The sequence below is a fragment of the Pelodiscus sinensis genome, chromosome 15 (assembly GCF_049634645.1).
Source record: "Pelodiscus sinensis isolate JC-2024 chromosome 15, ASM4963464v1, whole genome shotgun sequence".
In the NCBI taxonomy this organism is placed as follows: Eukaryota; Metazoa; Chordata; order Testudines; family Trionychidae; genus Pelodiscus; species Pelodiscus sinensis.
The window spans coordinates 31223668-31238671 of record NC_134725.1 but is presented as its reverse complement, the minus strand read 5'-3'; the positions used below and the strand labels follow the sequence as shown (position 1 = coordinate 31238671).

At 41.5% G+C, this 15004-nt stretch overlaps 2 protein-coding genes across 3 annotated transcripts in view; one reads left to right on the top strand and one right to left on the bottom strand.

Moving 5' to 3' along the window:
• Nucleotides 1-29: 29 nt before the first annotated feature.
• On the bottom strand, nt 30-14791 carry EIF2B1 (eukaryotic translation initiation factor 2B subunit alpha). 2 transcript variants are annotated; one of them, XM_075898528.1, is made up of 9 exons: nt 14658-14791; nt 14352-14453; nt 9688-9824; nt 9270-9386; nt 8576-8688; nt 7507-7575; nt 5169-5244; nt 801-926; nt 30-201 (listed from the first exon to the last, which is right to left on the bottom strand). In XM_075898528.1, the coding sequence occupies exons 1-9, from the start codon at nt 14668-14670 to the stop codon at nt 46-48; spliced, it is 909 nt and encodes a 302-aa protein (XP_075754643.1). In that variant the 5' UTR covers nt 14671-14791; the 3' UTR covers nt 30-45. The 2 variants fall into 2 exon arrangements, with proteins under 2 accessions (XP_075754643.1, XP_075754644.1); XM_075898529.1 differs by lacking the exon at nt 14352-14453 and having other exon boundaries at nt 14658-14777.
• Nucleotides 14782-15004, top strand: part of GTF2H3 (general transcription factor IIH subunit 3) — a 15707-nt gene continuing 15484 nt past the window's right edge. Inside the window, exon 1 of the mRNA XM_075898531.1 lies at nt 14782-14911. Within this exon, the coding sequence (XP_075754646.1) occupies nt 14821-14911 (91 nt within the window). The 5' untranslated portion in view covers nt 14782-14820. The remainder of the gene's footprint in view (nt 14912-15004) is intronic.

Sequence of the window (15004 nt, the reverse complement as noted above, 5' to 3'; positions counted from 1 at the left end):
ATGGCCATTGAATAACAGAGCATAATGTTCAGTGATTCTGCTCCATTACAAATAAAGTTTAATAAGTTCATCACTGACAGCTGATGGAGTTAACACACCTAGGTCTGTAAACAGCAATGTAATTAGTGATGGTGAAGTGTAGTCAATCCAGGGATGCTCCTCAGTTAGACTTCCGTTTTTTTTCAGGGTGTCTGCTTTGTACTGGGGGAGAAGAAAACCATTAGCTATCACAAAATGATATGCCCTAATCTTTTTTTTTTTTTTTTAAAGCTCAAATAACAATGGCCTCAATCAAACTTTATGGACATTAGCTGTAGCTGATACTACCCACTGATCTAATCAAAGCACAGATTGGTGCCACCTATTACTAATGTAGATGATGAAGTGGCAGGACATGAGGTTTATAGTTCTGAAAAGTTTCCCTTGATACAGCCATTTTACTGTCAATATCTTTTTGTACTGAGCTGTTTCAGGAACAATATGGTGGCAGCAATTAGGAGAAGCACTGCTGTTTCTGGCAGTTTGGTTTAGGATACATGGATGAAATGCTTTTCAGTAATACAAAATAATAAAATGAGCAAGTGGTGAGGGAGTCCAAATTGGTGAACACTTCTTTTTAAACTATATTGTGTTGTTACAGGTCAGGCGTGGCTTTGGTTCATCCTGGATAAAAAATTTAAATTATGTTTTCAGTTAATTGTAAATTCACAGCTAAGGTCTTAATTTAATAGTACTACTTGCTCATAGAACCAATTTACATTCACCTTTGCAGATTAGAAAGTATTCTGGATTTCCCTTACCTTAAACTTATCTGGGACATCCTGTTGATTTAGAGGGAAGAGTCTTACAAACTTAAAGCTTTCTGCTACCACATAAAACGGTTTATTCTGAGCTTTAGCGCACACGGCCATTTGATTTGTACCAATCTGTGGAGACAATTTAGATGGAAAACAGTGTTAGTGCTAGAATGACAGTAAACTTGCAAGGCTCCAACCAATACTCTTCAAATGTATTTAACACCTGAACTAAAAGCACCTCTGAAAAGACCAGAATTATTTGTAGAAAACAAGCTTAAGAAACAGAGCGTTTTACGTGTGGACTATTACAAGTCACAGCACACCTGTGATGTAGGTAAGTATCCTCATTTCACAAATCAGGTGACTGATGAACAGAGGAAGCAGTTGTACAAAAGGCAGCAGAAGCCAAGAGTCCTGACTTCCACTCTGCATTCTGAGAGAGTACTACCTGCCAGTGTGTTTCAGGTCAGGAAAGTTACATACTTGTTTATTCTAACCAGGTTTCATACGTAATACACTCTTTTAAGCCAAAAAAAAAAAAAAAGTCTTCTACCTACCAGCTCTTAGCTACTTTGTATACTGTTCTACTTCACATATCAATATGAAGATTTCAAACACATTTTTTTAAAGTAGATAAGGCAATGAATTTATTTTGCTTAACTACATAAGAACAGTCATAATTAGGCTATGTCTAGACTACATGGCTCCATTGACAGAGCCATGTAAGATAGTTTATTTGGCATAGTCAAAGAAGCGATGGAGCCATGTAGTCTAGATGTAGCCTTAGTCAGACCAAAGGTCCATCTAGTGTAGTAACTTGTCTTCTGATAGTGGCCAGTGCCAGCTACTCCAGAGGAAATGAACAGAATAAGTAACCATCAAGTGAGCCCTCCCCTGTCATCCATTCCTAGCTTCTGACAGAGATAGGGACACCACTCCTGCTCATCCTGGCTATTAGCCATTGATGGACCTATCTTCCTTGAATTTATCTAGAACTTTTTTGGAATCCTGTTATATTCTTGGCCTTCTGGTAGGGAGTTCCATGGGTTGACTGTACATTGTGTGAAGAAATACTTCCTTTTGTTTATTTTTAAACTTGCTCCTATTTATTTCATTTGGTGACCTCTATTTCTTGTGTTGTGGGAACAAGTACATAACTTTTCCTTATTTACTTTCTCCACACCATTCATAGTTTTATAGACATCTAGCCTGACCCCCTCCCTTTGTTGTCTCTTTTCCAAGATGAAAAGTCCTAGTCTTACTAGTCTCTCCTTATGTGGCAACCATTCCAAACCCCTAATAATTTTTTTTGCCCTTTTATATTGGCATTGGAAAAAGTTTATATCTTTTTGAGATAAGGTAACCACATCTCCATACAGTATTCAAGATGTGGGTGTACCATGGATTTATATAGAGGCAATAAGATATTCTCTTGTGGTTTTTCCTCTATGGTTATGTCTAGACTGGCCCCTTCTTCAGAAGAGGCATGCTAATTTCTAACTTTGGAATAGGGAAATCCGCGGGGGAATTAAATATCTCCTGCGGGATTTAAATAAACATGGCCGCCGCTTTTTTTTCCCGAGAGCGTCCAGACTGGCGCGATCCTCCGGAAAAGGGCTTTATTCCGGAGGATCGTGCCAGTCTGGACGCTCTCGGGGAAAAAAAAAGCGACGGCCATGTTTATTTAAATCCCGCGGGGATATTTAAATCCCCCGCGGATTTCCCTATTCCAAAGTTAGAAATTAGCATGCCTCTTCCGAAGAAGGGGCCAGTCTAGACGTAGCCTCTCTCTTTTAAAATTATTCCTAACATTGTTTGTTTTGACTATTGCTGCCCATTGACTGGATGTTTTCAGAGAACTATCCACAGAGAGTCAAGATTCCTCTCAAGTGGTACCAGCTAATTTAGTCCCCATCATTTTATACATATAGTTGGGATTGTTTTTCAATATGTATTACTTTGTATTCATCAGCATTAAAATTCATTTACCATTTTGTTGCCCAATTGTCTAGTTTTATGCAATCCTTTTGAAGCTCTTAATCTGCTGAGGACTCAACTATCTTAAACTATTTTGTATTATCTATAAATTTTGCCACCTCACTGTTTACCCCATTCTCCAGATCATGTATGAATGTTGAATAGGATTGGTCCAGTGCCACATTCATTTATTCCTACCTTTTTGACCAGTTATCAATCCATGAGAAGACCTTCCCTGTTATCCCATGACAGCTTACTTTGCTTAACAGCCTTTGGTGAGGAACCTTGTCAATGGTCTTCTAGAAATCTAAGTACGCTATATATATTGGATCCCCCTAGTACACATGCTTGTTGACACCCTCAAAGAACTCTAGTAGATTGGTGAACATTATTTCCCTTTACAGAAACAATTTTGACTTTTCCCCAACAGTTATGCTCACCTATGTATCTGACAATTCTGTTCTTTATTATAGTTTCAACCAATGTACCTGGTACTGAATTTACACTTACTGATCTGTAATTGCCAGGATCACCCTTTTTAAAGATTTGCATCACACAGTTACCTTCCAGTTATTTGGTACAGAAGATGATTTAAAGGATAGGTTACAAACCATAATTAATAGTTATTCAATTTCACATTTGAGTTTTCAGAACTCTTGGGTGAATGCCATCTGGATTTGGTGACCTATTACTGTTAAGTTTATCATTTTGTTCCAAATACTGCTTTGACATCTTGATCTGAGACAATTCTTCAGATATGTCACCTAAAAAGGATGACTCAAGTTTGGGGCTCTCTATAACATCATCAGCCGAGAAGACTGATGAAAATAAATCATTGTTTCTCCATAGTGACCTTATTGTCCACGAGTGCTCCATTAGCACCCTGATAGTCCAGGGGGACCATTGATTGATTAGCCGGCTTCCTATTTCTAATGTACTTAATAGTGGGTGTTTTGTTTTGTTTTTTTACTTTTTGAATTTTTGGATAGCTGTTCTTCAAATTCCTCATTTTTCTGTAGTTCCCCTTTCTGAAATTAAATGCCACATTGTTGGGCTGCTGTATTGTTTTTCCTACCACAGGGATGTTAAAATTAATTATAGTAAGTATTTCCAAGTGGTCCAGCTATGGTTACCTCTTGGACCAGATCCTGAATTCCAGTTAGCACTAAATCAAGAATTGCCTTGTCTCATATGGGTTCCAGAGCCAGCTGCTCCAAGCAGCAGTCACTTAAGGTGTCAAACTTTCTTTGCATCCCATTCTGGGGTCACCTGTACAGAGTCATTATGGGAATAGTTGAAATACCCATTTTTATTTTTATAGCCTCTCTGCTCTTCTTTAGTATTTCACATTCACTATCTCTATCCTGGCCTGGTGCTTGGTAATACACCTTTACTGCTATATCCATATTATTAGAACATGGGATTACTATCCACAAAGAATCAATGGAACAGTTTGATTCATTCAAGATTTGTACTTTATTTGATTCTATGTTTCCTTTCACATAAATTGCCACTGCCCCACCAGCTTGATCTGTTCTTTCCCTCCAATATATTTATACTTTGGCATTACTATGTCCCATTGGATTACCCTCATTCACCAAGTTTCTGATGCCTATAATATCATTATCTCCCTTCAATACGAGGTACCTAGTTCAAACATATTATGTAGACTTCTAGCATTTGTATATAAGCATTTTAAAAGTTTGTCCCTATTTAGCTGTGTGCCATTACTGCTGTGATTTAATGAGATTTTTTTCATTTAATCAGCTGTTACCCATATTTTATCTTCTATCCTCTTCTCTTTACTAGGACATAGACCTTTCACTGGGGCTGTGATCCTTCCCTAAGGGATGTTTCTGTTCAATCCATGCGCTCCTCCACTCCAGTCAGCTTTCTCCTAGCTCTTAGTTTAAAAAACTGCTCTACAACCTTTTTAATTGCCAGCTATCATGTTCGATTTTGGTTTAAGTGAAGCCCATCCTTCTTACATAGGCTCTTCCTTTCCCAAAAGTTTCTCCAACTTAGATTTATTGATGGACAATGATAAGCCTGAAACTCATAGGGCTCTGAATCAAAATTGATTAACTTAAGTTTTCATATTGTAACCATGAATACTATCCAATTACAATGTGTCATGGAAATTGGCAATTTAGTGTAAAAGTCTAAATTACAACACTATTGCATAAGGGAAATCCACAAATAATTAGCAGCAGCAATGGTTGTTTCCTGAACATCTCCCCCCTCCCCCCCCAGCATTATCTAGAAGGAGCCCAATAAGCCATAGCGAGCAAAAATGTACTAGCAATACAATGCAAATATCACTCATTTTCAACATCCATCACACACCCACCCAGTCTGTTCTCAATATGAGGAATTCAATTCACCACCTCTTACCTTGTTAATAATTCCTCCGCTTTCAACCACACCTTCAGCTCCAACTATTACCAGATTCACTTTTTCCATGATGTAGCTGTTTTATAAAAAGTTAAATTATGTGGAGGCATACTAGAAGTGATTTAAACCACAATGCTGTTAATACCTCATTATAATTTTGCTTTTATAGTAGTCCAGTCATTCTTGTAATTCTCTAGATATAAATGCATCCTGTTCATATAAGTTCTTGGAATTATCCTTCCTTGTCGTCCTCAGAATAACTACTAACTAATGCTTCTCCAAATATAGTTGAGGCACTGAGCTCAAAAGTTGCTGAGGATATTTTGGTTAAAGTTTACTAGTAATCAGATATACACACCTTCAAAATAGTGCATTTTAGTTTCCCATTTAAAGATATTCACAACTAAAATTTAAAGAATTCCAAATGCCTTTAATCTATGGTTTTCCCTTCTTTTGATGCCCTTCACATCTGTTTCTCCTTCATGGAAAAATACTACTAGAAAGAAGATACTTTGTATTTCTCATCCAAGCAGATACCATAGGTCTTGATACATGAACGAAATGCAACACCTACTAATGCCCATAAGAAGTTAAATATTTTCAATTCTTTAATAATTATCTGGTCAGAAAACTCTACCATTTAAAATACAGCAAGTTAGAATGGTGGGTATTAGGGATGTAAAATCCTGTTTAATTTGTTGACTGGTTAAATCTGTTGTTGAACCGATTAAAAAGGGGCCTGGGGAAGGGGGCGGGAGGGCGTGTTCCAGTCCAGCTGGAGCAGCCATGCATGCAATGCGTCCGGACCTGCCAGAGACAGGGCTGCTCCGGCTGGGCTGGAGCACCCCTATTTGCACTGGGCCTTCTGGGACTGGAGCAATCCCCTGCCTGCAGCGGGTGATGTTTACCGATTCCAGTAAACTGGTTAACCTTTCACATCTCCAGTGTGTATCTTCTTGACAACTACCACTCAGGCATTTTGTATAGGATAGAAAATTATTTTTTTATTAATGCTCTATTCATAAGAACAGCTCTACTTGGTTAGAGAAAAGGTCAATCTAGTCCAGTATCCTGTCCTCCATTCCCAGCTTCTGGCAAACAGAGGCTGGGGACACCATCCCTGATCCATCCATAAGCATTTAAGACTCAAAGTAGCTGTTCTTGTGTATACATAAAGAATCTGACATTAAATGGAGCCTTAGCTCAATGGTTCTCAAACTTTTTGGACCACTGCCCCCCCTGCTCAATGCAGACCTTCCTGTAGACCACTAAGCAACCACCATCCATGATGACAAAATGATTCCAGGAGGTGCTGGGAGATAGGGGACAGGAGCAGGCTGAGGGTGGGAGGAGATGTATGAGAGGAAGGATTAGTGTGGGAGGGATCTGGGCAGGTGGGGGTGAGGAGTCTTGGCAGGAAGGGAAGTGCATGAATATGATGGTGAAGGCAATTGGAGCAGCAGGAAAGCCTCCAGGCTGGTGTTCCAAACTTGCAGGGGTGAGGAGTCTTGGCGGGAAGCGAAGTGGTGCATGGAGGTGATACGGGTGTGGGGTCCAGACATGAGTGGGGTGTGGGGCTTACCTGGCTTCATCCTCTCACTGCTCCCAGGCACCACCTGCTGCTGCTCCCATTGGCCGTGATTCTGGCCACTGGGAGCAGCAGGAAAGCCTCCAGTTGAGCGGTTTCCTGCTGTTATTGTTTCCCCCATCTGGGGAGAGGAGAAGTGGCAGTATGCGGAGCCACTTCCTTCTCCTGCAAGCCGGATCTGGTCTGAGAGGATGGCTGCCCCCTTGTAGCAGGCACTCCAACCTTGCTGGGGGGGAGGAGAAAGAGGAGTTGAAGTGCCAGTGCAGGTTCCCTACTGCAGGGGGAGGATAGTTTTGGTTTTTTTTTTCTGGCTCAATAAGTTTTGTTGCTATTTTTTGAGGGGTGGGGGTTTCCTCAAATCTAAAAGGGGGCATGATGCCAAAAAGTTTGGGAACCACTGATCTAGATGGTGGTCTTGCCGTGAGGGCAGGGCACTGGACTTGATGACCTCTCGAGGTCCTTTCCAGTTCTAGTGTTCTATGACAATGTTCAGATATTAGATTGAAAAGACAGTTAAACTTATCAAATACTTCAGTTGATTTATGGCAGTCACTTCATCTTAACTATGTCAAAAGATTTGCTTGTTCAGTGGCAATGCCAATTGATACTACAGTAAAAAGTTAAATTAGTAGAACTAACCATTCAATTTAAACAAACTTTTTGGAAGTTTGTGTATACTACAGTACAAATGAAAACCAGAAGGACAATGAAAGGCTTGATAGCATTCAAGAATGTTATGAATATACTTACCCTACTGCAGCATCTAGAATCACAGTCACAGGAACGTTGAGCTTGCTAAGGGCCTTTGCCATTTTTTGCCTATTTAAAATAATGTTTATGCAGTTTTAAAAACTTTATTGAAAGATGTCAGTGAAATTCATAGATGCGATACAACTAACTTTGAGGTATATATGAATGAAATCTGATGATAGAACATACATGGCTTCAGCTCTCTACTAGTAACTGCTTTTGCCATCACTTTTTTTTGGTTTCTCCATGTTGTGTGAAAAACTCATGAAAATAAAGGAGAAACAAACGATCCAGGAAATAGTGAAACTGACACTATACAGGGAGTCCCCTCTAAAGACTGTTTAGAAATCATAGTTAGTTACTGTAACTATATAAAGTAAAAGACTCATGCAAATCTGATTAAACTGACAGTTTATATTTAAACACTCATATTTTCATTTGCTTGGTGTTATATACAAGAGATTGTTAAATGTTACTTTAGTAAAGCTAAAATCACACTTTATCTGCCCCAAATTCAGATACTTCAGTTATTAGGAATGACACTGCCTGGTTTGTTGTATTAGTTGATATATAGCATGTGTGATTTGCTGATTGATTTCCTGACTTCCTTCATGCTACATTGTATCCTTTGGTGACTGACATAGTATCTTAATGAGAACTAATTGTAAACAAAAAACCCAAAACATGAAAACCCCCACATTATTAATAAATATTTTTATTCTACTATTGTTACAAACACCTATCTTATTTTTAAAAATACTTCCAATTGGCTGTCCTTTTAAGCAATCTTTAGAGAAAAATGGGTTGCCTAGTGGTGGTTGACCTTTAAAGCTTTGTTATACCTTAACTGGAAAGTTTGGGGATGATGCAATGTGTTTAGTTATTACACAGAATTGCCAGTTGACAACCTTTCTTTGGAAGGGTGTAACAGACTGTCTCGAGATGTGATGTTTTGCAATGAAATAGTTACCTTTCAATAATTCAGAAATAAGTAAAAGCTGTTCTTAAAATGGGACATTAGCTCTACAGTATCTTACTAATTAAGATGACAAATTTGACATATACTTGCCCTGCTTGATCAGGCTGTGATTCAGTAATATAAACACTGAAACGCTTCTTTGACGTGGCAGCTGCCTCTAACACTCTGAGGACCACTCTTGAATAGGCATGAGTTAATATTTGCTGATAAAACAAGACAAGAAGTTTCAGGAAAGATTTGTTATTGTCATGATCTGTAATTATTTATCATGCACAAGTGTTCTATACATTATTTTCAGTTACTTTAGCTTATATCCTAGATCTTACAAAAATGTTACATTTTAAGGATTGTAAATATTTTTGATGACCTATCCAATATTTAACTCCTGTATTTTTGTAAGTCATGGAATGTTAAGCCATCATGAAAGTTGGACTTTATAGGGTACTTCATTATTGCAGCTCTGACACAGAGGGGCTGAGAACCCACAACTTCCATTTAAGCCAGTACTTGTGGGTGCTCTGAACCACTTAGAACCAGACCACTGGCTTAACATCAGTTTGTATGGAAACAAAGGTGGAGAGAGGGAAAAGAAAAAGGGTTTTAGAAAATGATCTGAATATGTAGCATAAGCAAATGTGATACCTAGGAATAAAATCATTAGCTGGGAAAGCCAACATCAAATAATGTGTTTTGCCTAACAGATCATGATAAAACCTTTCAATTTTTTGCATCACCAGAAATAATGGTACACCCAGAACAGCATAATTGGTCCTCTCATACTTACAGCACCATCTTTGATGAATGTGTGGCAGAGTTTTGCAATTTTGGTTCTTGAAAGAGAGATTCTCATAAGGAAAAGTTCCCCTCGTTCAATCATGATTTCTTTACACTTTGAATAATCCTGGAAAAAGCAACAAGAACAAAAAATAAGGCCCAGGATTACTCTGTAACAGTCAGTGGTCCCCAACCTTTTGGAGCTGCTGGGCGCCCAGGGGCAGGGCTGCGCACGTGCCACGCACCCGGGGCTGGCACCGCGCATGCGGTGCGTGCCTGGGGTGCAAGAATGGCTTGGGCCAGCCCTGGTCACTCGGTGGGCGCACAAATGCCCCGGTGGGCGCCACGGTGCCCACGGGCACCGCGTTGGGGACCACTAAGTGTTACCTCACTGATCCCTAAAGTATTACATTTGGTGACAAACTCACCGAGTATTCCAATGAGGTTAAACTGATAAACCTTAGAAAGAGTTCTCCCCCTGAAGAGACTGCCACTGAAGAGTCAACACCAGACAGAGTTTCAATTGCATTTTTGAGATTTACTCTCAAACCCTGAATGGTCTCACCTGAGAGAGAGAGAGAGAGAGAAATGCAAACTTCATTTTAAAACAAGATACTCATTACATGCTAGACAGAAGTTTAGATATATTCTGGTATAGCACTAATGGGGGACTCACTTGGTATTTTTCCTTCGATGTATTAGGATTATAGTGGAAGTTTATTATACCATGGAACAATTCTACAACCGATTCCATAAGTTTGGATAAAATCTATAGTCTAGTAAGCTCTACCTGCATTCTGCCCTCCATCCAACTTTCTCTAGAATAACAGTAATCTTAAAAAAAATATAAGTACACCTGAAACATATATCACTGCCAGGAACTAAAATTGATTAAATACTACTACACAGTTAACAAGTAGTGTTGACTTCTCCCATCCGTTCATTGATGTGCTTTGATTGTAACTTGAAGGACAAGTTATTGACATTATTCAGGTAATTCAGCAGCCATGATTAGCCACTCTGAGTAGACGAACACACATCCAATGAAGCAGATTATACTTAATGAAACAAACACCGCATACATTTGAAAACCTTTCTTGTATTAATACTGTTTTCCAGATTTTGATTATTAATGCACACTTCTCATAGCATGTGCTCATTTCTGCACATTATCTACCAGGCAAGTTTCTTACTTCAAACTTTTGATGAAGGTGTAGCCTGCTTTTTTGCTCCAAGACCTTCATCTTTAACTCTCTTCTGAATTTTAAAAAACAGTGTAGTTCAAAACACAGGGATTGCCTTTTACTGCAATGCAGGAGCAGGGGTATTTTTGTTGGTGTAAAAAAGAAAAGGCAAGATCTTGGAAGCAGAGATGAACTGCAGTTGTTTGTTTCTTGAAAAAGCAACAAATAATCACCTGAAGTACCACAAAGCTCTGAATTTCAGTTATCTGAAACACCATGAATTTGATTAGATGTGTCTCAAATTTAGGTTTGGCAGAATCTAATTAAAAAAAATTTTAATTAGGGTTTATTTTAATTTGCAGCTCACAGTTCTGCAAATATTTTGTAGTTTTAGCATCTTTTTCAGTTTTTATCAACTTAGTTTTCAGTTGCAGGAAATTACAGGGGTGTCAGACAATGATTGAATGATGTTTTCAAATAACTTCAGAGTGGTAGCTGAGTTGGTCTGTAGCAGGAAAAACTTTAAAAGCAATAAATAGTCTAGAAGCACTTCAAAGATTAAGAAAACATGCAGATGGTATTATGAGCTTTTGTGGGCGCCACCCAGTTCTTCAGATGACTGGAGTATTAGAAGTCCAGCTCCAAGAATAAATAAGGAGGGGGGAGAGGAGAAAAGGAGGGGCGAAGAAAAAAAAAAAGAGAGACAGGCTATGTCTACACTGCAAGGTTTTTGCACAAAACAGCTGTTTGTGCAAAAACCCATGGGGCGTCCACACCCCAAATGCGCTTTTGCGCAAGTAAATCAACAATAAAACAGCAGGAGAGAGGGCCTTCTCTGGTGTAGGTAAACCTCCTTTTATGAGGCATAACTCCTTGCTGCGCTACAGCTATTGCGCAAAAAGGCAAGTGTAGATGCCCTATGAGAAAACCTCTCTTGCATAAGAAACCCCTATGGGAAAAAGCACAGCTGCCCTGATGGCCACTCACAGAATGGCCATCAGAGCTTTCTTGTGCAAGAGTGTCCATACGGTGTGGATGCTCTCTTGCGCAAAAGCACATCACTTTTGCGATGTGCTTTGAGGTGTGGACATGCTCTTGCACAAGTAGTTTTTGCACAAAAACTCTTGCGCAAAAGGCTTCTTGTACAAGAAGCCTGCAGTGTAGAGTAGCTACTGTGAGTAGATGTTTCAAGTGGTTACAAGAGGCTGATAAGAACAATTAGCACCTCCACTGTTTGTTGGTTGGTTAAGTCATTAGGATGTGGAAAGTAGTGTGGGACCAGGAGATTTCTATCTGCTACCTAAGATACACAAACCTGGAAATCCCAGACGAACCATCATCTCAACCATTGGCACACTTACAACAGGATTGTTCGGCTATATTGACTCTCTCCTCAGACCCTATGCTACCAGCACTCTGACCTATCTTTGAGACACTACTGACTTAGAGGAAACTATAAAACAGTAATCTTCTTGAAAACACCATCCTGGCCACCATGGATGCAGAAGCTTTTTATACCAACATTCCACAGGAAGATGGATTACCGGCTGTCAGGAGCACAATCCCTGATGACAGCACTTCACACCTGGTTACAGAGGTTTGTCCTCACCCACAACTACTTCACATTTGGAGACAATCTGTATCTTCAAGTCAGTGGTACAGCCATGGGCACCTGCATGGCACCGCAATATGCCAAGGTCTTTATGACTGACCTTAAACCAACGTTTCCTCAGCTCTCACCCCTAGTACACTTACGCTATATTGATGACATCTTCATCATATGGGAAAGAGATCTTTGAAGAATTTCACAGGAATTTCAACAACTTCCAGCCCACTACCAACCTTAGCCTGGATTAGTCCACATGAGGGATCTACTTCCTTCACACTACAGTACAATTAAATGATGGACAAATTTCCACCACCCTATACCGGAAACCTACTGACCGCTACACTTACCTTCATGCCTTTAGCTTCCATCCCAGACACATTTCTCAATTTATTGTTGACAGCCAAGCCCTAAGTTACAAGTGGATTTGCTCCAGTCCCACAAACAGAGACAAACGCCTACAGGATCTACACAGAGCATTCTTAAAACTGAAATACCCACCCGTAGCTCTGAAAAAAACAGACTGACAGAGCCAAAAGAATACCCAGACACGAACTACCTCAAGACAGGCCCAAAAGAGAAAACAAGAGAATTCCTCTTGTCATCACCTACAGTCCACAACTTAAACCTCTCCAAAGCATTATCAACAATCTACAACCCATCCTGGAAAATGACCCCTCACTCTCAGAGGCTTTGGGGGAAAGGCCAATCCTTGCCTACAGACAACCCCCTAACCTTAAACAAATTATTTCCAGTAAGCATGCAACTTACCTCCATCATAATCATCCTGGACCTCACCCCTGCAATCAGCCCTGGTGCCAAATCTGCCCACACATCTATACTATCAATTTCATCAATTGGACCCAACCACATCAGCCACCAAGAGGCTCATTTAACTGCACATCCACTAATGTGATCTTTGCCATCAAATGCTAACAATGCTCCACTGCAGTGTATATTGGCCAGTTTCCACATTACAGGAAAATGGACACATCACATATTCAAAAAGGCAATACACAAAAAATTGTTAGAGAACACTTTCATCTGCTTGGACATTCATTAATGGATCTCTAAGTCACGGTGTTATTTCAGGCCAATTCCACAAGCCAAATACACAGGGAAGAATTGGAATTTAACTTCATTTACAAGTGTAATTCTTATGCAAATAGTATGAAATGGGACATCCATTGGCTGGCATACTAACTTCCACATCCTAATGACTTAAACAATGGAGGTGCTAATTGTTCTTATCAGCCTCTTGTAAACACTTGAAATATTTACTCACTGTCTCTCTCTCTCTTTTTTTCCCCCCTTCTTCCCCTGCCCTTATTTATGCTTGGATCCAGACTTCTAATATTCCATTCAGCTGAAGAAGTGGGTTGTGCCCACAAAAGCTCATGATACCATCTACATGTTTTGTTAGTCTTTAAGGTGCTACTATACTATTTGTTGTTTTTTAAGTTTGTCCTTGAATAAGTTCTCAGGCAGCATTTTTCTTTTTAAAGGTTAATAATTATCAATGGAAACCTTTTTTGGTTGGTTGATATGCGGACCAGGGATGTTAACTATCGATTAACTGACTAGTCGAGTAACCTCATGACTTACTGGTTAGTCAACAAGTATATAGTCTTTGGGGGTGGGGCCAGCAGCCAATGTGCTCTGGCATCATATTGCTGCCTCTGTATCAAAGGAAGCAGCGTGGGGTACCAGGCAGTAACTCATCCATGAGGGAAGCCAGTTTAAAAACCAGCTTCCCTTGCGGACTGGCTGGCTGTTACCCTGTGCTGCTGCCTTTGATAAACAGGTAGCAGTGTGGGGCAGCAGCTGCCTCTGTCAAGAGGGTCTGAGCTCCCGGACTCAGTGCGAGATGAAAATGATCCAGGCTGCCTGCTCACCCAGCTCCTAATACGCTTTAAATGCTGAGTTACAGCACGGGTAGGTCCCGGACCTGCCGCAAGCCAGGACTGAGCTGGACTACTGACAGGGCTGCTAAAAAATTGACTGGCAAGGCTGAGGGGAGGGAAATGCATGTCTATAGCATTAACCTATAAGCTTTTGTTTATCAGTTAATCGGATACACTATTGCATTCCTAATGTGTAGGGTGAAACAGGTTTATAAACAAAATCCGTCCAAGCCTATGACAGCTGTGTGCAAGGTGGTCAGTGATGTGTATTGCACTGGCCTCTACTGGACGGATTCAGCACTTCAGTGCGCATCTTACGTGACCATCTCCCGGTCGCTGCTGGGCAGGGCCCCGGGTTGGAGTCCCGCGCTCGCCCAGCAGAGCAGCTGGGCCGGTACCTTTGTCTTGCTTTAGGAACTCCAGCAGCGCGCGGATAGCCGCCACGGCAGAGGCCACGTCAGGATCCTCCCGCATCTGGGCTTTGAAGGCCTCGATCAGCTCTGGAAGGGAAACGGGGCCCATCAGCCGCAGGGACCCGCCCGCCACGGGGAAGCCCCACCTGGGGCTGGGCAGGTCTGGTCCCTCCGGTCCAGGGAGCGGGGCAGGCGCAGCCTCAGGCCGGGAGGGGGATGGCACGTGTCCGCCGCGGCTCTGGCGAGGGGGCGGTTAATCCCCACCCCGGATCGGGCCCCGGGCCTCCTTACCTGCGTCGTTCATGGTGTCAGCGGCAGGCGGCCCGGGCCCCCGGCAGCCGCAAGAGCCGAGTCTGTTCCCGCCGCTCACGCGGAGCCGCTGTCCCCGCCCGGCGCTTGCTCGCGGGGGCACCACTTCCGGCCGGCTCTTGCAGCATCACGCGTCGTGCGACCAATGAGCAGTGACATCGTCTCGAGGCGCCGGAAGCGAAAGTCCGGCCGGTGCCCGCTCTTCGCCTGCCTGAGGCTGGGCACTATGAGCGCAGGTGAGTCCTGGCCAGGCGCCGCGCCGGAAGCGGGGCTGGCGTCTCCCGCGCGCTCTCCTCAGGGCCCGGTGCGAGGCCTCTCTGCTGCCTCCT